Genomic DNA, 26,585 nt, shown 5'->3' with positions numbered 1-26,585 from the left:
TCAAATCTGAGTACGAGAATTGCATTTGTGATAAATGAGGAAGTCAAATTTGTCGCTATCGAAAAACAGATTGAAACTGAGACGGGTCGAAGGGAGATGCCAAATCAAAATTGGAAAATACATCACATATCTTCGACCCAAATCAAAATTATGTGAGTTCACAAAATAAAGATTTGACATAATTAGTAAAAAATAAGAATAAAACCATAATAGAAAATTGACTTACTTTTCATTAATAAGTAAAATTTGATGAATTGAGAATTTAGTGTAAAAGTGAACCGGAGGAAGTTGACATCCTCCCTTTCCCCCATAAAAAGGGCTTGCTCGGTGACTACCTTAAAAAGTAAAGATTACAAGTAACGATTGGGAGGTAAAATCAAAATCCAAAATAGCGGCAGTAGAAGAGCTCAAAATGCTACTACTCTTAAGTTGAATGCTAAAAGTTCCGCAAATGATAATATTGACAAGTTTGGGAATGAAAGCCGTCTTCTCAAGTTGTGAAGAAGGTCCAGATCTTCTTTCCAATCGATTTTGCATCAGGCTGCTCTTCATCGTACTCGTCTTCTACGTCATCGATTATGTTTCCATCTTCATCTTCATATTCCGACGTATCATTCACTTCATCGCACAAATCATCCATAGCAACCAACTTCTCCATAGAAGCATTATCTTCAGGATTTCTCAGCGATTCAAACTGTATAATAATCACCCCAGAAATAATTCAAAATAACTACGAACAAGAAAATCTTGTAAATCAAATAGCAAACAAAATTTTTTACCTGAACTACTCTATCCTCCGATCTATAGATGGTTCTGACTGTTGTAAGCTGCACATAGTCTGCTTTTTTTATGTTCTCACCATCAACACTTCTCAACGAAGAGGTAACAAAAGCTTCCCCACTTGGTTCCACTTTCGCTGTCATGGTTGCATCCTTTTCTTTCTCCATACCTGTTGTCAGGTTTCCTGAAACCTCAGTTGCACTAGCTGTGCCACCACTGCACAAAACTTCCTAGATTAAGGTGCAGCATATAGAGGTAGAAGCGATCGGTAAATAGATTCTGATGTGGCCAAATGCATTTTGTACTCAAATCTATCATGTACGGGAGTAAAATAAAAGTACAGATGAAAAAGAAAAAGAAATCAAAATGCCCCCGAGTGCCTTATTGAACGCCCAAGTACTTGACCAAGAAACGCACATGAAAGCACTTATACAAGGGGATAGAACAGAACATCAAAGTAAGCATCCTAAATAAGCTTTCATTATGAATTTTACATTGCAAAAAGATGTTGAATCAGCAGGCACATTATTCAGGTGAAGCTATCCATATCAGATTCGAAAAGAGAAATGTTGGATCAGTACCCTATGTTACATTATACTTGCCTGTCCCACCAAAAATAATTCGAGTCAGAGCAAGATCAATTCAAATTCACTATTCAATCAAAACCCATTGTAAACACAAACAGGTTTGGGTTACAATGCAAGATATGCATGAACGCATGCCTGCATACAAGACGGGGAAAATCATACAAAGCAAAACAAAAGGCTCAACTGAAGTCGGACACGGGAGGAATTTGAATTGGGAATAAGCAAAGATGTGAAGGCAAGGACGTAGGGGGAGAGTTCTTAATTTCTAAATTTGGAGTATTCAAGCAGAGTTAATCCCAGAAGCTTCAGTTTCCGCCTCTCTAGACTATTACTCAAGTTCGTATGTTGACATCTCTTTATTTATGTAGTGATCAAGGACCAAGTTAACAGCATGAAATTAACAGGAAGCATTGCTAGATGTCAATGATAAGAAAAGCAAATGCACAGCAAAAGAACTTTCTTCTTAAAAGATATGCAATTAACAGGAAATAAATTTAATAACTCAAAATTAATTTCCTATTGATCAAGGGATGTAGAGTCACAAATTGAGAAGACAAAAAGTGGGGTCGTTGAAGAAAGAGGTCACAATGAATATGTAAGTAACACACACCTTAACTGCAAAGTTTTTTCATGCAATATACTTATATCAAACAACACATGACTAAATAGAGTCGGCAAAATTCAGTCATGGGAAACTAACATTTTGGGTCGCCTCAGATTATATCGGCTTTCTCCTTGTGCCTGCACCGAAGCAATCTTTTGCTGCCTTTTACGTTGCCTACCTGTTGTGATGCTCTCAGAACATCGCTCACTATCATCTCCATCCTGCTCACTAACAGAAATTGTGGAGGATTCTACCCGTGGCCGTTTCCTAACATTGATAGTTTCTTTATTTGAAAATTTTGAATCACTTTTCTGTACAAGTACATTAAGATCCGATTGTCCCACAGTTTCTCCAAGAAACAATTTTGCATCTTGAACAGTCGCTTTCATCGAGTGTGTTCTATGCCTGGAATTGAGTCCTTTCTCACGTTTCTGCTTCTCTCTCTTTAGGTCAGGTTGTTTGGAACCTTCTGAAGCTTCTTCAAACTTGCTGTCTACGTTGCCAAAATCATCAAATGTGTGCGCATGTCTATCTTCAGCCACTCTGATGTTATCTCTAAATGAAAATCTTTTCACATCGCCAGCACTAACGCTAGGCTCCTTAGCTTCTAAATCAGTACAATCTGCAGCCAACTTCATGGAAACGGGAGGAACTACTTGTCCAATTCTCTTGATAGGAGACAGATTCAAAATCTTTCTGCTGCATCTTCTGAGCCAAGACATGCGGCCTCCAGAGTCTGAATCAAACTCGGAAGCAGCTAATTCTTCCTGGAAAAGTTTTAAAGATTCTACATCTAGATTTGCTAGAGGGTCCGGTTCTCTGATGTCTGCAGGCATTTGGAGGTCAGGAACCATAAATTCCTTAATGGAGACACCACAATTCTCACAACTCTTAAGCTTATCAACAAAAGCCAAAAAGCAAATCCTATCTTGAATAAGCTGTTCTCTCTGACATTTCAGCTCCTTACTTAATACGTTGAGTTTGTCTATATCTTGACGAATTTCAAGATGGTCTGCTATCAATTCCTTCCTATTCATGGTAACAACCTCCTTTTCCTTTTCCAATTGATGCCTCTCAGATGATAACTCTTCCTTTTCTTTCTGAGCAATGTTTTTCAAGTAAAAAATTTCATTTCGTTCTCTCTTTCTCTCCTCTTCAAATGCTAGTTCCCTTTCCTGCCGTCTTTTCTCTAGTTCCTCCTGGCTCTTCTGCAAGTGACTCTCAAGATCTTTTCTCTGCAACTCTATATCTTGAAGTAATTGGTTATGCTTATTTTGGGCCTGCTGAGACAAGGCTTGCTGCTCATGCCTTGTAGTTGAGGCAAATAATTCTTTTTCTTGTTTGACATTATCCAACTCCCTCTGCATATAAATTAGCATCTCAGTTTTCTCATTTCTCAACCTTTCCTCCTCTGTCCTTAAGATCTCTAATTTCTTCCTCTCCTCCTCAAGATCTCCAAGTCCATTATGTATTTCAGTCCTTTTCTCATCTAAGGCTTCCCAATCTCTCTCAAACTTGACCCTTTCCTGCTTCAGATCATCATGTTCTTTCGTAACTATTTTGTTCTGAAGTCTGTAACTCTCAATTTCCTGCATCAATTGACATTGTAAACGAACATGCTCTGATCTCTCTTCTTTTATCACCTGCAATTTCTCCCTCTCCTCGTGAAATTGCCACTCCTTCTGAGTACTTGCAGTCCTGATTTTCTCAATCTTATCAATGAGAGACTGTAAGCTATCTCTATCAGCTAGCATTTGCAACCTTTCCACCTCGTGCTTTCTCTCATCAGCTTTCAAAGTCTTATCTTTTGCCTTCAAAGCTTTTAACTTTCGTTCAAGATCACCCTCTTTCTCCTTTGTTCTATGCAACTTTTTATCCAAAGCTTGTTCTTGCTTCACTAACTTTTCTTTCTTATGATTAATTTCAATATCTTTCCTTTTGATTGCTCCTAACCTGATACTACCTTCATTTTCCACAGACTTCCTTTTTTCTTCCAACTGCAACTCAAACTCTTCTCTCTTCTTCTGTAGAATAGCACTTTGTTCATGAAGCAGCTGCTGGGTTTCCATCTGAAAAGAACATCAAGAAGACAAATATAAGACACATAAAGAACTATATTACATTATTCTACGAGATTCATTTACCATATCTTTCTTCCAATACTCGAAAGTATTCTTTTTTTGTATGGTGCTGACACTTCAATAGCATGGCACTAAACATCAATGATCAACCTTGAATAAAAATTTGAACAGGAAATAATATGCGCAAAAACAATCTATTAAACAAAGGAGATATATAAGAATCAAGAGAGAAAATAATGCCAGGATAAGCATCACCCACGCATCTTATCCTCATTTATCAATATCATATCAACGAACCTCAGCCATCATGATAAGCACAAATGCATCACAATGAAATAACATGAATCATGCTACAAGTAATAAAATTTCAAGAAAACAGTCATCACAAACCCTATGACTTAAGAGTAAAACTTCTAGTCTGTTACCAGAGAAAACTATTTCAATTTTTCTTTTTCTTCTCCTACTCAATCACTTTTAGACTATACCTGCATCCATGCAAACAAGACATATTTTGGTACAATACCTACAAGTGCGGGTTGCATATCAACTTACCCTTTCTCTCCCACGAAGGTTTTCTTCCATATGATCTAATTCTTCTTGTTTTTTCTCTAAGAGACTTCTTGATAAATCAGCTTCCTGCAACCATTTTTGTTGGGGGTGGGAAATGAAAAAAAAAAAAAAAAAAACAGAAAGAAATACAAGTGGCTCATTTAATTAGTTTTTTTACCTTCTCTTTTGCTTCTACATCTGCCAATTGTCTATTTACTTCATCTTCCTTCTCTTTCAGAATTGAACTTGATTGATCAATCTTCTTCTTTATCTCTTCAAGATCCTTCTCTTTTTGTTTCATAATTGTGCCATTTTCATTTACCTTCTGCTCTTTATCATTTAGCAATTCACGACTCCTGCTCAAGCTTTCTTCCCGTTCATGCAACTTCTGTTGCCACTTACGTAAGCTGTCTTTTTCTTTATGGGAAGTCACCTGATGTGCTTCTTTCCTAAAGAAATAATTAACAACAAATAAGTAAAGAAGAGAGTGCCCTCAATGAGACTACTGGCATTATGCACCAAACTGGCAACACAGAACTTCTTTTACTCTAACAAAATTGATTAAAAAATCAACATTCCACCCCTCAAATTTGGCTTTGAGGTGCATCCTTCTAGCCTCTGATATCTGTTTTTGTTTGCTGTAGAGGAAACCCCCTCCTAAGAACTACAAAAGATGAGCCAACTCATAGTTCTTTTCCCATCTTTCTTCGAGAGGAAACTAGAATTTCATTGATGAAAATAAATATAAAAAATTAAGTCTCCAAACTGCTACATAAAACTTTTCCAGTGGGTCAAGAGAGAATTAAAGCTATAATCAGAAAAAGGAGGTATACATTTATAGTTAAAATAATCACGAAATTTATAAAAGATCCAAATGATTAGCTTGTATCATGCGATCAGAACACTTATTTCATAATTATGGTTGGAGAGGAATTCAAGAATCTTTGATACAAGCATCTTCCATTGTTCGAGCGTAGCCTCTTCTTAGTGTGTCTCTCCAAATCTTTTGGAGCCTTTTCTTTACATGATACTTACTTGCCTTGGATGTTTGAAAGCCGCTCTTTGTTTCCTTCTTTCACTCCTCTATGGAGTTTTTATCTTTTGAACATTAGTCTCTTTTCATTTCCTTAATAAAAAAATTTGTTTCTTGTTAAAAAGAAATGTATGGTTGCTCCTCTCGAACCAAAGCTCCAAAAAAAAAGCCCTGTTGATGAAAGTTCAAAATGTTCCTTTTTCTTTGATGAATTTCTCGGTAGTTTGAGCACCATGTCAAAACAGAAAATGTAAAGTACTTAGAAATTGGAAATTGGAATAACTATCCCATCTATAAACTCTAAATAGACTACATTTTGTTCCTTTTGAGAATTTCTCATCTTCCACTAATACAATCTTTGCTTTCAACTGGGAAAAGGAAAATAACACTTTTGAGATGGTCACACAATGTTAAGTCTAGTGGTATAAAACTTCTTATTGTTTTTATAAGTTCTCAAGTTTTCAAGCTACCAGTAGATTTAAGGCTACATACTCCTTGAAATCAATTTAAGACTACTTGAAATCCTTGAAATCAATTTAAGACTACTTGAAATCAGGAAGATTATTCAAATACAAGGATTTCTCCCAAATACATACATATCAACGATTGATGGGTTATATGCTCAAAGAAAAAGATGTTGAGAAGAATACCTTGTGACCAAGGATATTTGCTCCGTCTGAAGCACACTTTCACGAGCTTCAACTTCATGCATCCTCATCTCCAACTCTGAACTCTTCCTATTTACCTCAGCAAGCTTGGCTTCAGCAGCATTCAACTTTTTCTGCAACTCCAAAGATTTCTCCTCAATTCCATGCATCAAAGCATTTGCATCAGCCAACTTTTTCTGAGAAGTAAGTTTGATTTCTGCACGCTCCTCCTTTACTTCACATAAAGCCTTTTTAAGCTGCAGCAAGAGCAGGTATGAAATTACTTTCAACCTTGAAAATCTCATAAAAAGCTTTGAGATGGTAAAATAATTCATTACAGGATTACAAGATTCTGGCGACTCTTTATCAATAAAGTGCTAAATTGATTCAAAATTATATTTTATATGTAAAAGTTAAGTCCTTAAGGCAAGATAAAATAGTACAAGAGTAACAGAAAAGATAATAAATAAAGAACGGTCAGCTGCTAATAAACATCCTAATATCATCTTGGCAAAATAGTGAAAACAAATCCATGCTGCTAATGGCTAGATATTGTTAATATATATTGCCCTCCCTACAAAATAGAATAATGACCTGCCACATAGCCCTAATAAACTTCAAATTGAGACATAGTATTTAATCAATCTTTAAGATCTAGGATCTATTTCTATAGATATAAGTTCATTCCACAATTTAGTGTCCAAGTTTTAAAATAAGATCACAAATTATTAAGGAGTATTGGGAGCTAGAGCTTCTCGGCACAAATTATCTAGGGATTATTAAGGATGTGCCAAGAATAGCATACACTAGACACATGTTGCTTCTCGGCAGCAAGAGCTTTCTTCAAATTATCCCTCCTCGTTTCAACTTCAGATAATGCAATTAAGTGTGCTGATTGTTCACGTTTGAAGATCTCCTCAGTTTCTGCTAAATCTTGCCCTAGTTGGTCATACTTTGAAGCCCACACTTTCTTCTCTAGCAAAATAAGTCCTAAATTGTGCTGGTAATCAAAAAGCTGCCAAAAATAATAATCAGATAAATCCATGTAAGAGCAATATAAGTTCTGATGACAGGAACGATACCAAAAGAATGACAAACAATGAAGTCATTTATTCCCATCCTGTAGGATGATTGTGCTAAACACTACAACATTATAATGCATACATCTATTACATTAAAAAGACAAAAAAAAAAAGGCAAAAAAAACATTTTTTCTCTCTTCATCTAAATGGAAATAGTATTTCAGCTTCCTAGGCATGAGGTTCCAACCTGATTAAACCTACCAACATAAGTATAATTGCTCAAAAAAATCACAAGAGCACCTATTTTTCTATACATTGGAATTCAATATTTCACCCCATGATTGCCTAACTTTGCCAAAACTATTTTAAAATTTTAGGGGAAACAAACAATTTATACCCTGAACTTTTAATTTCATCAAAATGCACCTCAAACTTTTGATAAACATCGCTATCTTAACCTTAAATAAGCATTGAAAGTCTTTCCCTATGATAGACTTTAAAAATTTTCAATGAAAATATTCTTATGTACATTTAATAAATATAAAACATAAGTCTACTATAAAATTAATGAAGCCCTTCAAAGAAAAACAATACTAGAGCTGTGTTTGTTGAAGTTGTGAGTTTTTATCGATCTTGTGCATTAGCCGGCTTAAATTTATGCTAGGCTTGATTTTTGTTGAATTATTAAATTTGGAGAGATTTTTACCATACTATTCATTAAAATTAGTGGATGAGTTTGGCATTAATTGACTGTTGCAACATGAATTTGTGAGTTTTGAAAGGCATATTCAATGGTTTTTCTTGATATTGTGCATTAACCAGGGTTAAATTTGTGCTAGGCTTGATTTCTTCTCTTATTTGCTAAACGTGAACCAACCTAAGTAACAATAGAAACTAGCTTTTACCAGGGCCCAACTTGAAGGCCAGTGTATCACATAAGTGCATATGCCATAACGTTACAGTTCGACCCCAATTAATCCAAAGATAGAAAACAAGTAAGAATTGATGATATTTACTAACCTCGCTTTGAAGCCTTGAAGCCTTCTCAAGAAGCGCCTCCCGATCCTTGCGCTCCATTGCAGCCGCGTCCAACAACCCCGCCTTCTTAAACTTCCTCCAATCGTCCATGTTCCCAGTATCCGCAGCTGCCGCAATTTTATGGAATCGGTCGTTCAGAGACCCCAACGGCGGCGGTGGGCCGTCTGTAAAAGCCACATCCTTCCTCTGAGGCGTGAACATGATGAGGTTCTATTGCTTGTAAGCAATGTAGAGAGACCGAACCCCAATTCTCAAATGAATTGAAAAAAAACACAAAAGAATTGAGATGCTCCGACAAGTTCTACAGAAACCCTACTTCCACCGTTCTGTTCAATCCAGTCAGGAATAATTAAACATTCAGGTTGAAGAACAAAAGGAAACTATAGCAGAACAGCAATTCCACTCCACTACCCTAAATTAGAACCAAAAAAAAAAAAAAAAAAAAAAAAAAAAAAAAAAAAAAAAAAAAAAAAAAAAAAAAAAAAAAAAAAAAAAAAAAAAAAAAAAAAAAAAAAAAAAAAAAAAAAATTAAAGTGCAGAAGAGAAAAAAAGAAAGCAAAATAGAGAAAGAAGAGAAGCTAACGTCGTTTCCGGAAGAAGAGTAGCGTTAGCCCGCTTCCAAACGGGAAGGCTGGTTGGCGTCGTTGCCGTTGCCAGAATAGAAGGGAGAAGGAATCCGAAGAAAGAATCAAAGGTGTGGAAGAGAGAAAATGGAGAAGGGCGTCGTTGCCTGTCGTTGCCGGAACTGGAGAGAATCTAGTCCGGAATAAACACGAAACGGGTTATAGCGAGAGGGGAAAACGCGTACAGACCTAGATTTAACCCCCTTTACTAAATTAGCTAACCCAGTCATTAAATTAAAAAAATTCAAAATATAATAATAATAAATATAATCTTTTTATTAATTTAACTTTTAATTTTTTTTTTTCGAAGTTTAATTATTATACACCATAAAACATAATGAATGCTCCATAAAAGGTCACGTCCGATAACAACGATCTATCAATCTATCCCAAGACGAAAGACCGAACTAGTTTTTCATTGAGTGGGGTAATAGAAATTATTGACCCAACTCATCCAAAGTCGGGGGTGACAGACTTGAAAGCAGATGAGGGGAAAAAGAGTCCTCCCAACAGAGAGGTAGAGCTCAATGGTGAAGACCTTGTAGCCATAATGGTCATAGTCAAGGCTCATTTTCTTGCTTCGTATGTAAGGAGGCCCATTGAGAATTTGAATGACTAGAGAAGGTTCATGTTGTATAATAATAAAGCTTCATTCTTTTTCAATGTGGCAGGAATTGAAATATATTTTGATAATTTCAACAGCATTTTTTTCACATCTTCATTGAAGTATATTGTATAATTGATGTCTCTTGATTTATATCATTCTCCACTTCTTCACTTCTTCAAGAGAATTCTCCCTCGAATCTATTTGTGAAACTTTATGGAAATACAAAGGACCTCACAACACTCTGTCACGTGTATACACTCAAGGAATTTTAGGTCACTCTGTTTGCACTCATTTACACCAATGAAGCTCTCATTCTCACCTCTCAAAATTTTCAATAGAACCAAGATTGAATTTTAAACTCTGGGTTGATAAAAAACTAAAAAGATAAAAGTAAATAAAAATCAAATTGAAAAGAAACGTAAAGGAAACATATATCTAATTTTGAGCTTGAAGCTTTGATAACAAATGATAAGGAATCAGCACAAGGGAAATCTCTGATCACAAATGATATGGAAATCAGCCCAAGAGAAAGCTCGGGTACCAAATGATATGGAAATCAACTCAAGGGAAAGCTCCGATACCAAATGATAAGGAATCACTACAAGGTGAGTAAGATTCGGACTACATTGTTGATTGAATATCTCAAGGCAAGAACACTTGTTTAGATTCGAATCACTCCATAAAGAAGATCGATCATATTTAGCTTGAATGATTATTGTTGATCAAATATCTCAAGACAAAAATACTTGTTTGGGATTCGAATCACTCCACAAGCAAGATTAATCATGTCGAGCTTGAATGATTCTACATGCAACCTAAACTATATCGAATTGCAAATAAACTTAACAATTAACTAAACGAATGCACAAATGCTCATTTGACTATATTTTCATGTCTACTTACAAATACAACATACATGACTTATAGCCTCAAAATGAAACTCTTGATCTAGACATTTCAACTGTTTGTAACATTCATACTTTATGACTATAATCAGTCACTATGTATCCTTTATGACTATAATTTATAAATGTAACTTAAAAGTAAATAAAAAATCTTAAAATACATTAATGAAATACAATAAATCTCAATTGTAATCCACCCAAAATTTATAACAATGAAGCTTCATTCTCCTTCAATGTGACATGAATTAAAATATCTTTTGATAATTTCAACACCATTTTTTTCACATCTTCATTCATTGAAGTATATTGTATGATTGATGTCTCTTGGTTCATATCAGAAGGTGACACTATATGTCTTCCAAGAAAAACTTGAATTGAATTTAAAAGCTAATGAGATGGAATAAATTGAAACATGGTTAGTTGAGAAAGTTGAGCACCTCTGCATGAGGGCACTTAAGTACTTGTCCACTTTTCATAAGAAAGTGGAAGAGATAGAAGAGCTAGTGAAACGCGGTCTTATGTATGTCGAGGCCTGGGTTAACCACAAAGCACCCAAGAATACCATTGCGACTTTGGAGATACCCACAACTTCATGATAGAGATTGTCGACACTATTTGTTAAAATATTATCACTAGCCTAATAGGGTCAACCCCAATAATTGTATGAGTTATATTCATTTGAGCAAAATGATTTAAGTATTTTAGGAATAAAGATACTTATATATTTTAGGATAAAAAGTGAGATATTTTAAGAAAAATATTGACATACTTTAGAGTTAAATTGTTTAGTCTCTATTATAAATACTCATCCACCCTATCTAGGTTTTCATCCAAAAAAAATACAAAGCACAGAGTGTAGCAGTAGTTTCTACTGAGTGTTTTGTGATCTCTTTTCGATTGTTTTTAATAAAGAGTGCGAGTGTTTCCCACAAAAAGTTGTGTTCAACAATCTAGTATCAGAGCGAGGTTAATATAGGTTGTATGATATCTTGGAATTCTTAGTACACTCTGTGGTTGCAGCACTGTAATAACTCGTACAGTTGCCGGTTGTACCAACATTTTGATTAAAAAAAAAAACATGAAAAGGCGAAATATGAAAAGGCATGGGGTAGGTCTGCCACCTACCCCAAAACTTCTCTTTTAACTCTTGGCAAGAGACCAATAAATCAGAGGGAAGGAGTTGAACCAAGATGTTTGCAAGTGTCGAACAAGCTGAACAGGTGAAGGAAAATCGAGGGGAGAAAGGAGCTGATAGCTGGATTTTAACCGACCATTGGACCAAATCGAACCACTGTACCAAACCGCCTTGCCAAAAACACACCGACCCGTCTACCGATCCTACCCACCTAGTGACCCGAAAGTCAACACCGGGCCAACCCGACCCATCTAGCTAACTCCGACCCACTACCCAAACCAGACCTGAAGGTAAACATGACCCAATGTTCAAAGACCCAATTCTCGCAAAAATTTGCATCGTTTGACTCGAAATCTACCCAACTTCTATAGTTTTGATATATTTTCTTAATGTAGGACCTAATTGAAGATCTTTGAAGAAATTGAAAATTTGTTGAAGACCCAGAACAAGCTCGGGAAACCTACAACAAGTAACCGCATGGAGAAAGTTTCTAAGAAATGCTTGTAGGAGTCAGTTTGGAGTATGGGCAAACGATCTAGTATTATACTTAGGAGTTTGGTTAACATTAGTTTCATGTGTGTTGTACTTCGATTTCGTGAATGATTATACCTTGATTATAGTTAGGGTTATATAGCTTCCGTATGCATAATGTGAAATTCTCTGATAGGTGTTTGAGTTTATGTGTTTCCTAGGATGTCTAGTTAGATTGTTAGTTCTTGATTTCCATGATGAGTATGATGTAAGCTTGTTATGTTTTGATTTGGGGTTTGGATAGCTCATTATTGCCCATTCGTGAATTGGACCATTTGCTATGTGCTAGATAGCGTGAATTATGAATTTCATAGATTATGAGTTACCGTCTCTTAGTTGTCACCTATAGTGGATATGGGTAGCCATAGTGAGTATACTACTGTAGTACTACGTCAGGGGTGCCTAGTGGGGAGAGCCATGACCTTTTACTAATCTAAACCCGACAGGGGTGTAAGATAAGTAGTTTACGTAGCCCGACGGGGAGTAGTGGCAAGTAGTTACTGATTCTCAGGAACAGGTAGTTGATGTCAGGCACCACTAGGCGGAATCCACTGATTTGAACTCAGTAGATATTAGGTATGGAATAAAATTCATATCAATGAAAATCCATAGGGTCTTCTTTTGAGACCACAATATACTTTGCTAGAGATAGATTTGAGCACATAGCCAAGATTCCGTGAATAGGATTAAGTCCGATAAGAGCCGACAAGTAGGTTGCTTACTGAGTATTTTTATACTCATCCCATGTTATTGCTATTTTTTTTCAAGTGTTAAGTAGACTGATGTCGGTGGTGAAAAAGTGCGGAGCCGTGCAGCTGCAGTGGAGACCCTTAGATTGAGTCCTTGCTGTCCATGTTGTTTTTAATGTCATTTTAATGTTTATTTTGGGAAAACTTGTGCTATTTTGTAACTGATTTCTTTTGATGTGACTCCGCGGATCTCGTTATGTTTTGAAACTATGAATTTTAAATGCTTATTAGGTAACTTTAATTTTCTTGTGTCTCCCATTTTATAAAATGGAAATATTGTAAGGCTTTTACCCTAGAGTCCACGTAGCGATGTGTGATTCGATGCGTCGAAGAGTAGTCGTTACAGTTTGGTATCAGAGCCCTAGGTTGTTAGGTCCTATAGACCATCCTTTATCTAGAGTGTGAGTTGGGTCCACTACAGCTCGGCTCGTAGCCACGTTCCTCCTTGACTCGGTAACCAAGAGAGTAAGTTACAAGCAGTAGTCCATAGTTGGAGTCGTATTATAGTTTAACGTTCCATGATGAGACAATAATTCATGAACCTGTTATGGTTAAAGGCTTAAGATAAACACCTAGTAACTTGCGTGTTGATGGCGTAGATATTATGGCACCCATAATTAGAAGTAATGGGTGAGGGAGAGGTAAGCGAGCCACTAGTGCTCCAGAGGAATCTGATCCTACCCAAGACTCAGCTCCGGAACAGACGTTGTCGGTTCAGTTGCTTGATCGCGTGCAAATGCCGCCAGTACTGACTCAGGGGAAGACAGGAGCCCCACCTTCAGACCTAGTATTTATTTCCATCGAGGCCCTTCAGGCGCTCATACGGGCCGCTGGGGCCAACCAAGGGGGAATAACGCTAGCATGACTAGAGAGTAAAAGTTCATCAGGGATTTTAGGAAGCATGACCCTCCGACCTTCAAAGGGAAGGAAATTGATCCAATGGCGGCAGAAGCATGGGTATAAGTGATTGAGACCATTTTTGGGCATATGAATTGTCTTGAGGCATGCTCAAAGGTCAGACACACTTTTGGTGGAAAACTGCTCAAAGGACGTTGAAGGGCAAAGATGAGGATGAGGAACCGATCTGTTGGCATGAAATGAAGAGGGCGTTTTTCCACAAGTACTACCCACTGGTGAATCAGTATCAGAATGAGGCCACCTTCCTAAACCTGAGGCAGGAAAATAGGACGGTTGAGGGGTATGACTTGGAACTGACCCGATTGTCTCGATTTGCACCAGAACAGGTCGATACAGAACAAAAACGGATACGAAGATTTATTGCAGGTCTTCGGGAGGAAATCCAGGGAATAGTGGTGGCAGTGACACCCATTACATATGCAAGCGCCCTAAATGCTGCTACCATGATAGACACCCAACTTCAAAAGATGCTTAGGAGATTTGGGGGTTAGAGGAACCTCCTGGGTAAACGGGAATGGAACAAGCATTCTGATAGGACATCACAACATGTGAACCGAGGAAGATCACATAGGCCACCTCCAATAGAAAGGCAGCAGGGTGTTAGAAGTGAGGCCCTCAGACTTGAGAGACCTACTTGCCCCACTTGTGGCACTAGACATATAGGGGAATACAGGGCAGGTTCAGACGCATGTTTCCATAGTGGTAAGAGCGGTCATAAGAAGGTTGATTGCCCTCATCGAAGGCGTCAAAAGGAGAATAGGGCGTCAGGGTCAGGGCAAGGAGGCCAAGGGGACATGGCATAGAATTGCGGTACTGCTAGGGCAACTATTGGAAATAGGGCGGATGACATGGACACTATAGTCATAGGAACCTTACCAGTACTTGGCTTTCATGCTTTCGTATTATTTGACTCTAGATCCACACACTCTTTCATATGTACTACCTTTGTTAGATATGCACGGTTAGGACTAGAGCCTTTAGGATACAAACTATCGGTGTCTACGTCGCAGGAGAGATTTTAGTAGCTAATGAGATGGTGCAAGCAAGTCAAATAGTAATAACAGGACGACCTCTAGAGGTGGTGTTAATCGTTCTTAACATGAGTGATTTCGACGTGATCCTCGACATGGATTGTTTAGCAATTATCGATTGTAGGGCTAGAGAGGTGATCTTTAGGCCACATAATGAACATAACTTTAAATTTAAGGGGGTGGATTCTCGAAGCACCCCAAGGATTATCTCTACTCTAAAGGCAAGAAAAATAATTGGCCACGGAGCTTGGGCCCTATTGGCCAGCGTAATGGACACCGAGGAAAGGTACTAGTAGTATGATGAATGTGCTAGCAGTACAAGAGTTAAGGATTTGTTTCCAGATGAACTGTCTGGATTACCACCAGTCAGGGACATGGACTTTGCAATCGAACTGGAACCTGGTACAACTCCAATCTCCAAGGCACCTTATAGGAGGACTCTTGCCGAGTTGAAGGAACTAAAGGAGTAGTTGTAGGATCTCTTAGATCGGGAGTTTATCAGGCCAAGTGTATCACTTTGGGGAGCCCCAGTGCTTTTTGTCAAGAAGAAAGATGGGACCTTGAGATTGTGCATTGACTATAGGGGATTGAATAAAGTAACAATAAAAAAAAAACAAATACTTGTTGCCACGCATTGATGATCTATTCGATCAATTGCAAGGTGCTTCAGTATTTTAAAAAATTGACCTGCGATCGGGATACCATCAGTTGAGGATAAAGGAGATCGATATCCCCAAGACGACTTTCAGGAGCCGAAATGGTCATTATGAGTTTACTGTGATGTCGTTTGGATTGACAAACGCCCCAACAACATTTATGGATATGATGAATAGGGTGTTTAAGGATTTCTTGGATACATTTGTTATAGTATTCATTAACGACATATTAATATACTCCAAGATCAAGGAGGAGCACGAAGCGCACTTGCATCAAGTGCTGTCAAGGCTAACGGTGAAGGGAATGAACTCTTCATCCACGTAGTGGAAGTATTGGAAGTCATTTTGATTTTTATTAAGAATTAAAACAAAGCAATCAATACGAGAGTAAGAACTCTACATTTGTAGAAACCCTAGCTTGCAAGACTCATTGGAGTATTCCAACCATGCAGAAGTTCTTCAACATTCCACAAAATCTTCTTGCTATGACTCGAACACAAGGCTAAGGCTTGTGGGAGCTTCTTGAAAGAAAATCCCAAAGGGATTGGAGAAAGAAGAAAGAATTTCGAGAATTCTTCTAGAGATGTAATTTCATTCTCAAGAAAAAGTGAGAGAGATTGATCTGTCTTTGGCTCAACCCGAGCGTGCTATTTATAGGAACTCGAAGAATATTTGTCAAATAAGATATTATAAGATATCCTAATATATATTTAACTAATTTGAATCTAATTCAAATTTCAAATATATTTTTATTTAATGAAAATATATTGATTGATTTAATATTTAATTGTATCAAATACAATAAATATATTTTTCTTTTAATATATCTAATATATTAAATATTAATTTGAACCTTTCAAATTAATATATTTTTCTCTATTTATATTTAACATATCTAATATATTAAATATTAATTTGAACCCTTCAAATTAAATATATATTATTTATTTATTTAATATATTAAATATTAATTTGACATTTCAAATTAAATTTATTTTCTCCTTTATATTTAATATATCTAATATATTAAATATCAATTTGAATGCGTCAAATTTTATTTCAAATAAATTGAACATTTTAGTGTTACTATAAGCTAGCAAGGAGACCTTATGGACCTATAGATTATAAGCTCCAATGATACAAAATTAATTAATTAAACTCTTTAATTATTCATTCATTAACTATAGGTCACTCCACTATAGACCTAGAGTTGCACTCTTATGCACTGCAAGACAGGTTATGTCCATTGATATAATCATTACAAGCAAGTCGATCCCTTACGAGTTGTTCATAATTACAGCTGGGTCAAAAGTCTGTTTTACCCCCGTACTTAATCTTTCACCTTAAGTACCACTGATTCTCTAATGAACAATTTGTCTAAGATCAAATCATAAACTAAGTCCCTCTCGGGCTAATGAGAGGGTGAGGCCTCATTGTTTAAGTCCCAAAATCAGTACTTAAAAGAACAACACATCTACTTTTCTTATATGGAAATGAGTGAATTCCATTTCATGATATTATGTTCCTAACTCCCTATTTGGTAAGTCCCCAAAATAGCAGGCATATTGATTCGGTAAAAGAGTCATTCTCACCCATGTAAATTAAAGGACAAGCCTTCACAGATAGGAGTTCATAACTCACTCAGGATTAAGATCGAGTTGCATATGATCATCATGTGAAATATTAATCTTCTCAATGAACGGATTTATAAAGAGAGATTAAATATTTCTTGGTCCAGTCTTATACAAACTCATTGCATAGGATACCCCCACTTACATGTCTCCACATGAATGATTTACAAAGTGGGTCGTATCAATAGTAATAGCAGGATAAGGCACACAACCTTATCCATATACTATAGACTCTTTAGGTTATTACTTGAACACGATCCTCTTGTATGTCAACCACATACTGTTCAAGATTACATTAATAACCTTGGATTTTCATACCATGGATAACACTTAAATTACAAATAAAATATAAATTATTTTAAAAACTAAATAATTAATTACGAGGCTTTAGGGCATAAATCCCAACAAAGGGCACATTGATTTTATGCCAAGTTTTCTAAATGTGAATTCTGGTTGCAGGAAATGACCTTCTTAGGGCATGCTGTGTCAGGAAAGGGTATATCAGCAGATCCAACCAAAATCGAGGCAATTATAAATTGGCCCCGACCTACCTTGACAACCGAAGTGAGGAGCTTCTTAGGCTTAGCTGGATACTATAGAAGATTTATCCACGATTTCTCCAAAATAGCCGCCAGCCTCACACAACTAACAAAGACAGGGAAGGTGTTCTCGTGGGATAGTGCATGTGAGCAAAGTTTTAGTGAACTCAAGCACCGACTGGTTACAGCGCCGGTACTTTCAGCACCAGATAACCAGGCAACTTTGTAGTCTATAGTGACGCATCAGGGAAGGGCCTAGGTTGTGTCCTGATGCAAAATGACGAGGTCATAGCCTACGCTTCGAGACCGTTAAAGGACTATGAGAGAAATTACTCCACGCATGATCTGGAGTTAGCTGCCATAGTATTTGCTCTGAAGATATGACGACACTATCTGTATGGCGAGCGTATACAAATTTTCACCGATCACAAGAGCTTGAAATATTTATTCACTCAAAAGGAACTCAACATGAGGCAAAGGCGTTGGTTGGAGTTAGTCAAGGACTACGACATTGAAATAATGTATCACCTAGGTAATGCTAATGTCGTAGTTGATGCTCTAAGCAGGAAAACGGCTCACTCTTCGGCATTAGTCACAAGAGAGTGTAGGTTGCAAAAGGATATGGCGTCAGTTGAAATAGAAGTAGTGTCAAGAGGTGCAGTGGAGAAGATTGAGTCAGTTTAGAGTCTAGCCAGATTTAAGACAGCGAATCATAAATGCTCAGAGCAACGACCCTCACTTATACTCAATTTGTCAACAAGATGAGGTAGTAAGGGAAGTCGGATTCACCCTATCTTTTGATGGAGGGCTATGGTGGCAGGGACTCTTATGTGTTCCTGCAGATAAACAGATCAAGGAGGACCTCTTGACTGAAGCCCATGAATCTCTATATTCAGTACACCCTGCTAGTACCAAGATGTATTACTACTTAAAGAGGTGCTATTGGTGGCCAAGGATGAAGCGAGATGTTGCCCTCAGAGTTAGTAAGGGTCTAACGTGCCAACAGGTGAAGGCCCCTAGACAAAACCCTCAGGCCTATTACAACCCCTAGACATCCCACAGTGGAAGTGGGAGGATATAGCCATGGACTTCATATCAGGATTTTCCAAGACCTCGAAGGGATACATAGTTATCTGGGTTATTACTTAAACCCATGATATTCCACCAAATTGACCAACGTGGGACTCACTCCCAATAATCCTCAATTCAATGCAATGACGTAAACTTTAGGGTTAGCCCGTCATTCCACAAGAAATTGTTACATTCTTTTAGTATTAACCATCTTTTTAAATAGCTAAAATTTCTTTGGAACTTGGTGAGCGAGAATATCACCATCTTTAATGTCTAGAATAAAAGAGAGAATTTTTCAAATAAAGTAGACCTATAACTTTCTCGAATTTATCTCAATGGGGAGAATTGTAATTTCAATCTTCTTTTCATAAACGCAATTGCAATTGGTCACTTTCTACACAAAATCATAAAATCATAAAAAAAAATACATTAATGCTCCCTACACTTATTAAGTTCAAATAACCAACACGATACATAACTTTGTTCCAACAATAAACGTATAATTTTAAACAATAAACTAAATTTTAGAGCTGAATTACCCTCACAAATGAGCGTTATCAACATATAGTTCTTTTTTAAAAGAGATACGATGAAAAAAATAAAATGGGACAAGTTTGAGAGGTATCACTAAGACAATGAATACGTCACACCAACAAAACACATAATAAATTATGTCCCTATCTTCCAATAAAAAAGATATTTTAAAATTACTTTTAAAAAGTTTAAGGTATTAATAAATTTTTAAAAATTCAAACGTAATTTTGAGATGAGATATTGACTATTTTCGATATTATTCTAATTATTAAAACGGCGTGACCAACTTTTAAATATATATATCCTTTTTTTGGTAGAGAAATATTTATGAAATTTTAAAGGTGGAATAATTTTAAAACCATCTAACGATATTATTCTATAATTTAGCTCCGTTTTGATATAGAAAAGGAGAGAAAAAAAAAACAGAGAAAAAAAAGCGAAACCCTAATCAGCGTCGTTCGACAGTGACCAGGCGCACGTCTCATAGGCGACGACTCATTGTTCGAACGGCGGCAGCGCGGTGTTACCCACGAACAGCAGCGGGCGCGCTTTTCCTCTTCTTTTCCGGGGACTGCTCCAGCTTTCCAGCGAACGGCGACACCAGTGACACTTACCCCTCTGCGCAATCGGACCACACCCGACTAACCCGATTTGGATTACCCGTAGCCTGTGTGAAGTTCAATTTGCAAGTACAAACCCATTCGATCACCGTCCAGCAACAATCCAGGTCGTTTTTTTTTGTTAGATTTGGATAGCGAAGTTTTGTTGAAGCCCTTTCCATCTCTGATAGAGTATGTTAGATTGTTCTCTAACCTTTAGGAAGTATCTGTTTGCAGTTTTGGAGTCTTTCAAACACTTTTCAGCCAGGCTCTAAGTCCATTTTAGTGAGTTTCAGGTTGTAAAGCTCTATTTAATCTTCACTGGATCAAACCATTCTCTCTAAGCTAAATGCTTTTTTTTTTTTAAAAATATTCTTAACTTGGACTTCTTGGTTCTAGAAATTTGAGATATTACCCATAATTTTGTAGTTCTCAATTCGTGAAGTGGTATTCTTGTTTGCTGATTTTTTTTTTTTACTTCTTTGGATATTGATATTTGTGATCTGTTTGTTTACATTTTTTTGTACGGTTAGTTGAAAGTTAGAATTGTGCTACCATCTCTGCCCTAATACTTTATTTATTTATTTACTTTCCTTTTCCACGTTTAGGCTGTCTATGGCCTTGCATATGTTGGTATAGCGTTTGATCAAGCTATATCCTCTTTTTGGATTTTCTCCACAGTTTCTCTTATGTTATCCTTTGTTCTCTTTAACAGTTGAACCATTAATGTGTAAGAAGAGAGCTGCAATTCTTGCTAGACGCTCCTTAATAGCACTATGCAACGCACGATCTTCATGTAGCTCCTCAGTATCAAACAAAGCCCTAAATCAAGTTAGAAATTTAAGCATTGCTTCTGAAAGAGAGGAATATCAGAACGATAATGGATATCATGCAGATAACTCTTTGCAGAGTTACCAAAGCCATGGTGGATTTAGCAGTGACAGCCAAAGCCCTGGGTATTATCAGCATCATGCCCAACGTGCTAGTTTCCAAAGCTCTTCTTGGCCTAATCAGAATATTCTACTTGAGCGTAGAGAAAATTTAACTGCTTACAATGGGTTTAACAATGGAGAACTGCAGCAGAACAATTATGAGGTTTCTGGACAGAATTCATGGGGCACACAGATGGAATCCAGACAATTTGTACATGGCAACAGCCTAAATTACCACAATTCTATGCCAGGACTAAACAATCATATTCCCGTCTCAAGACAATATGAGCAAAACTCTATGTCTCAGCCACATCCACAGGGGCAATACCAACAAGGTGGCAGTGTTGAACTATATCAGCCAAACCCAGATACTATTCAGAGTCGCACAATTGGTACTCAAGTATTAAACAACACCAATGCTGATGAGGAAATTGGCGTGACTAAGGATAACCCATATGGTGGTACCCTTGAGGAGCTTGATGAATTCTGCAGGGAAGGAAAATTGAAGGAGGCTGTGCAAATTCTTGAAATGTTAGAGAAACAAAACATTCCTGTTGATTTATCCCGGTATTTAAATTTGATGAATGCATGTGGGGAAGCAAGGTCCCTAGAAGAAGCCAAAGTGGTTTGTAAGTACGTAATAAAATCTCAAACCCCTCTCAAAGTTAGCACCTATAACAAAATTCTGGAGATGTACTCTAAATGTGGTTCCATGAATGATGCCTATCTGATATTCAATAAAATGCCCAGCCGCAACCTAACATCTTGGGATACTATGATTACGTGGCTTGCTAAGAATGGCCTAGGGGAAGATGCTATTGACCTTTTCTACGAGTTCAAAAAAACTGGGTTGAGAATCGATGGAAAAATGTTCATTGGAGTTTTCTCAGCATGTAGTGTCTTGGGAGATGTTGATGAGGGGATGTTACACTTTGAATCAATGACAAAAAATTATGGCATTACTCCTTCTATGCATCATTATGTTAGTATAATAGACATGCTTGGTAGTGTAGGTTATGTAGATGAAGCTTTGGAGTTCATTGAAAATATGCCATTTGAGCCAGGGGTAGACATTTGGGAAACAATGATGAATATCTCTAGAGCTCATGGGTTGATGGAGCTTGGTGATCGTTGTTTTGAGCTTGTTGAGCAGCTTGATCCCTCTCGCTTAAATGAGCAGTCAAAAGCTGGCCATCTGCCTATAAAAGCTTCAGACCTTGCAAAAGAGAGAGAGAAGAAAAAATTAGCCAACCGGAACCTTTTAGAAGTCAGGAGCCGAGTACATGAATATCGAGCTGGAGATACTTCTCACCCTGAGAATGACAGGATCTATACCTTGCTTAGGGGTTTGAGAGAACAAATGAAGGAGGCTGGTTATATTCCAGAGACTCGATTTGTACTCCATGATATAGATCAGGAAGGCAAAAATGATGCTCTACTTGGTCATAGTGAGAGACTTGCTGTTGCATATGGTCTAATCAGCAGCTCAGCCCGCTCACCCATAAGAGTAATTAAGAACCTTCGAGTTTGTGGTGATTGCCATAGTGCACTAAAGATAATTTCAAAAATTGTGGGTCGAGAACTCATCATCCGTGATGCTAAGAGATTTCACCATTTTAAAGATGGATTATGCTCTTGCCGTGATTACTGGTGAAGAAAATGAAACTTGAGGTATGTCTAAATTTTTGTCTCCACTTGTTTTCTTTTAATATCTAAGCTTTTGTCAGGTTTGGACATGTTCATAATTGCTTTAATTTATATTCCTCATTCCCGTTAAAAATTGAATTACAAATTAGGTTGGCGCTGAATTATATGTTGTATTTTGTGATGTTATGAACATTTCTCTTTATATTCCTGGTCTTTGTTTTTGTTGTTTTATTTTAATTCGTGGTCTTCGTTCTCATTTCATTGTTGCATTTGCATCTTGTTCAATGTTTGGTTAGACATCGAAATTATCTTATTCATTGAAATCTAATTTTTTTTATTAGAAGTTAGGAAATCCATGTTTAGAGTTTGGCTAGAGATTGAATTACCTCTTGCTCGATGTACTCTAAATTTCTGAATAGAAGTAGCACGGACAGTTATCTGTCATTACATAAAAAGGGGAAAAATTTTGTGATCACCTCCTAGTTGAAACCGTATGTGTACTTGATCGTGGTGCCAAGTAATAAGTGGCATTCTCAGTGCAATATTCTAAATGGTAACGTGTTGTCATTCGCTCATTTTCAATTTATTGAGACTGATAATGCCTCCTCGAGGTGTACTGATTGGCAATGATGTCTTGTCTAAAGTGACATATCCCCCCCCCCCCCCCCCCCCCCCNAAAAAAAAAAAAAAAAAAAAAAAAAGAAAACGGAAATCAAGTTAAGTAATATAATGCTTTTGGTACTTTGTATAGGATCCTGGATTTTGCAAAAGTAAGAACTTTCTATTGTAAGGTAATAAATGGTCCATATTCCTTAATGGTGGATTTATGTTTCTAAAAGGCTTCATCAAGGTGAACCATGAGCTCCATTTCTATTTTTGCTAGTTGGAGAAGTTCTAAGCGGATACATGGATAAAGGTATGTCTATGACGGTTTTAAAGGCTTTTTTGTTGGCAAAGATGGGATTCTTGCAGGAAATAATTTTTCATCGATCAAATGAAAAATCACAGAGAAATATGGAAAAATTTTCACAGAAGAAATGACAACTAAGGCTATCTGAACATCTTACAACACTGGCCAAAACAAACCATACTAATTCTTGATGAAAAAGAAAAATCTTTTAACAAAAAACAAAATCTAGGACAGCACACTATGATGTCAACAACTGGAAGTTTCAAACTCTTAAACCACCAGCAGCAGCTTTCTTTCGAGCTCCCACATTAGTCAAAACAAACTGCCGACGGCAAAAACTCTTCCTCCCAAAACAATGGACCAGTCATTTCAACTTGAGCACCATCTACCTTTGGAACCAACAACAAATAGAGAAAACCAAACTTCAAGAACTCTTAAGAACTTGTAAAACTCGAAATGAATGACAATAACTTGAACAATCTTTTGCCTCCATAACTTTGAAACAATTTTGAGACCTTTTCAGGCTTCAAAGTAAGTCAAACAAATTCATGGTGAGCAATATAAGCGACATAAGATTTTTTTAGCATGGCTTATAAAGTGCGTGAGTTTTGAACCTCTACCGTCGGGGGGAAATTTTGAAAGGAAAGAGGTGTTGATGGATGAAGGATTTTGGGTTGTCTAGGGGAGGGATGATGCTTTGTAATGTCATTCTTACAAATTTCATAATGTTCTGGCTTTTCTTTATCCTTAATAAATATTGAATGGCTTAATGAATCCTTACTCTTCTAATATTCTGTCATTTGCAAACAATACCAACAGATAGTTCTCTTCATTAGGGAATGTCATGGATTATCTCTTCTTTATTGCCTAGCTAAGGAGAAAATGTGTGTGAGAGAGATGGGAGAGTAGGAGGTGGGGATGGAAATGGATCGCATTCCTAGTCGGGGAAGATAAAAGTGGAATCAAGGATTAAAAGAACTCCTTGATGTAAGATTTAAGGGGAAGTAGATTAAATATTAAGGAAAGAAGTAGAGTTGTGACTTCAATTTTTATCCAGTTGGTCTCAGCTATTGGAGCTATCGTTTAACAATAAAGGTGTTGTGGTTGAATTTTTCTTGATCGGTTCATATGGAGTAAACTCGAGTAACTTTATACTTGAGCTGAGGTGGAACATAAGGAAAAAAATGCTCGAGTGGTTGAAAAGAGAACTTTGGGTTTTGTAGGAGACATTGCGTTAATATGCTTTCTTATCGTCAAAATTGTTCATACTTGTTCATACTTTTATAAAGTGGCCTCTTAAGTTTTCTAATCATCTCATTGATCCTTGTTTAGATTACATGCTTCCTTGTTCACGAGCTGTTTCAGAAGGTTAGCTTTTTAGTAGGTATTTCTCATCTTCCCCTCTGGCTATTGTAGAAGCACTATGACAGATAAATGCACAACTCTCATTGCATATGCATCTTCTGCAGCTCCATTACCATGTTCAAAAGGGTGTCGAGGTTCAAAATTAACAGAAAGTTCAAAATTACTAATCCCAGGCAAAGTCACCGAACTCTTTCACACTTGGTGGAGGCTTATGCTTGAGAATGTATGGAACAAACCGCTGATGGCTTGTGCCTGGGCTCGGATCAAACCTAAACTATTCTTCCTAAACTGCAGCTATTATTTCTCGACATCTCTTATTTACTTAGTAATGTAATCACCATTATCAATAACCCCAATTTTGATGTAGCAAGAGAACTAGTGATAGACAAATTTGTGCATTTTTTTATTTTATATAAATGGATTGTATTATATTATTATATTAAAATATGAGAGGATGAAGTGACTCGGCCAAAGGTTCACAGTTCTGCCGCTTATGATTTTATTCTTCTTTTTCTTTAGGGTGAAATTTAGAGATTTAAAGTTAATAATACTTGAAAAAAGAATTATGTTAGGGTGCGTCTACTCTTTTGTGTTTGGTGTCAAAGGTAAACATTTTCTTTTATCGAACTTAGTGGTCACCATGCAGAAGGATCATGCAATTGTCTCATGAAAACAATTGTGGTACACTCGAGCGATCTAGACACTCACTGATATAAGAAAAGCTTTTGAGGAACACGAATGTGTTTCGTGCTCAAAACGACTCTGTCTCGAAAACTGGTTCGAAGCAATCTTTACTCCCACACCTCTTCATTGGTTGAAGAATATCTTTATATTTCTCCTTAAACACACTCTCCCAAGCACACATATTTTAAAGAAATAGGGAGGTGTGGATTAAGCATCAACCAAATGTGACTCAATCTTTATCCTGAACGAGTTATGAACTTCTGTCTATGAACGTTTATCCTTTGATTTGGATGGGTGGAATGAAAGCTAGGAACATAATATTTCGAGATGGAATTCACTTCTTTCCATATATGGAAAGTAGATGAGTTGTTCTCAGTGTCGATTTCAAAACAATGGGGCTACACCCTTTCATTGGCCCGAGAGGTACTTGACTTATGGATTTGATCATTAAAAAAAAAGGTCTTGTGCTTGCTTAAGTCCTTTTCACTTTGAGATCCCTTTTCAGGAGTCTCTCAAGTATGGATTTGATCATTAAAAAAAAAAGTCTTGTGCTTGCTTAAGTCCTTTTCACTTTGAGATCCCTTTTCAGGAGTCTCTCAGAAACCTTGGTCTTGTGCTTAAGTCATAACTGGTAGACGAACACGACTCTCCACAATAATATGATATTGTCCACTTTGAGCACAAGCTCTCATGACTTTGCTTTTGGATTCCCCAAAAGGCCTCACACCAATGGAGAGAGTATTCTTTGTTTATAAACCCATGATCATTCCCTAAATTAGTCGATGTGGGACTTTTATCATCCAACAATAACAAGGAAAATCTTGTATAATGTGAAAGAATTTCTGTGTTGTTGGAATACATCAATGAGGCTTGCAAGCAGCGGTTTCTAAAAATGTATAGTTCTTACTCTCGTATTAATAGTTTTGTTTTAATTCTCAATAAAATCAAATCGGTTTACAATGTTTTTGTTATACGGATGGAGAGTTGATTTTCTTCAAGGCTCTCATGTATAGATAACAGTGTCATCTGGGAGGCCGTGAAAATGAAGTCATGATAGATAGATTTCTACATTTAAGTCATAGACTTTTGTTAGGATAGGACAATATTGTCACAATTGCATTCTTGTGGCAGCGGCAGTGGACAACGATTGTGCGACATTTGTTCTAACCCTGCAAAC

General features: G+C 36.9%; 2 protein-coding genes, 1 long non-coding RNA gene and 1 pseudogene across 9 annotated transcripts; 3 read left to right on the top strand and 1 right to left on the bottom strand.

The window, feature by feature from the left end:
• The window catches only part of LOC111487991, a 601,695-nt pseudogene that overhangs the window by 124,229 nt on the left and 450,881 nt on the right, over positions 1-26,585 (top strand).
• Positions 237-9,156, bottom strand: LOC111489810 (protein CROWDED NUCLEI 1-like). 4 transcript variants are annotated; one of them, XM_023138207.1, is made up of 9 exons: positions 8,925-9,156; positions 8,324-8,753; positions 7,087-7,296; positions 6,285-6,538; positions 4,780-5,050; positions 4,605-4,688; positions 2,068-4,040; positions 780-996; positions 237-694 (listed from the first exon to the last, which is right to left on the bottom strand). In XM_023138207.1, exons 2-9 carry the CDS (start codon positions 8,540-8,542, stop codon positions 491-493), a joined length of 3,432 nt encoding a protein of 1,143 aa, XP_022993975.1. In that variant the 5' UTR covers positions 8,543-8,753; positions 8,925-9,156; the 3' UTR covers positions 237-490. The 4 variants fall into 4 exon arrangements, with proteins under 4 accessions (XP_022993975.1, XP_022993965.1, XP_022993983.1 ...); XM_023138197.1 differs by having other exon boundaries at positions 8,324-8,667; XM_023138215.1 differs by having other exon boundaries at positions 8,324-8,601.
• Positions 11,737-12,297, top strand: LOC111490351. The gene is made up of 2 exons (XR_002719552.1): positions 11,737-11,901; positions 12,007-12,297. It is a non-coding gene; the product is annotated as an uncharacterized LOC111490351 (long non-coding RNA).
• Positions 19,680-24,420, top strand: LOC111489962 (pentatricopeptide repeat-containing protein At4g32450, mitochondrial). 4 transcript variants are annotated; one of them, XM_023138370.1, is made up of 4 exons: positions 19,680-19,998; positions 20,108-20,155; positions 20,586-22,473; positions 23,289-24,420. In XM_023138370.1, exon 3 carries the CDS (start codon positions 20,597-20,599, stop codon positions 22,454-22,456), a length of 1,860 nt encoding a protein of 619 aa, XP_022994138.1. In that variant the 5' UTR covers positions 19,680-19,998; positions 20,108-20,155; positions 20,586-20,596; the 3' UTR covers positions 22,457-22,473; positions 23,289-24,420. The 4 variants fall into 4 exon arrangements, with proteins under 4 accessions (XP_022994138.1, XP_022994161.1, XP_022994146.1 ...); XM_023138393.1 differs by lacking the exon at positions 23,289-24,420 and having other exon boundaries at positions 20,586-22,653; XM_023138378.1 differs by lacking the exon at positions 23,289-24,420 and having other exon boundaries at positions 19,681-19,998; positions 20,108-20,166; positions 20,586-22,462.

This window comes from Cucurbita maxima, unplaced genomic scaffold, assembly GCF_002738345.1.
Source record: "Cucurbita maxima cultivar Rimu unplaced genomic scaffold, Cmax_1.0 Cma_Scf00001, whole genome shotgun sequence".
Classification (NCBI taxonomy): domain Eukaryota; kingdom Viridiplantae; phylum Streptophyta; class Magnoliopsida; order Cucurbitales; family Cucurbitaceae; genus Cucurbita; species Cucurbita maxima.
This window is presented reverse-complemented; position numbering and strand designations above follow the sequence as displayed.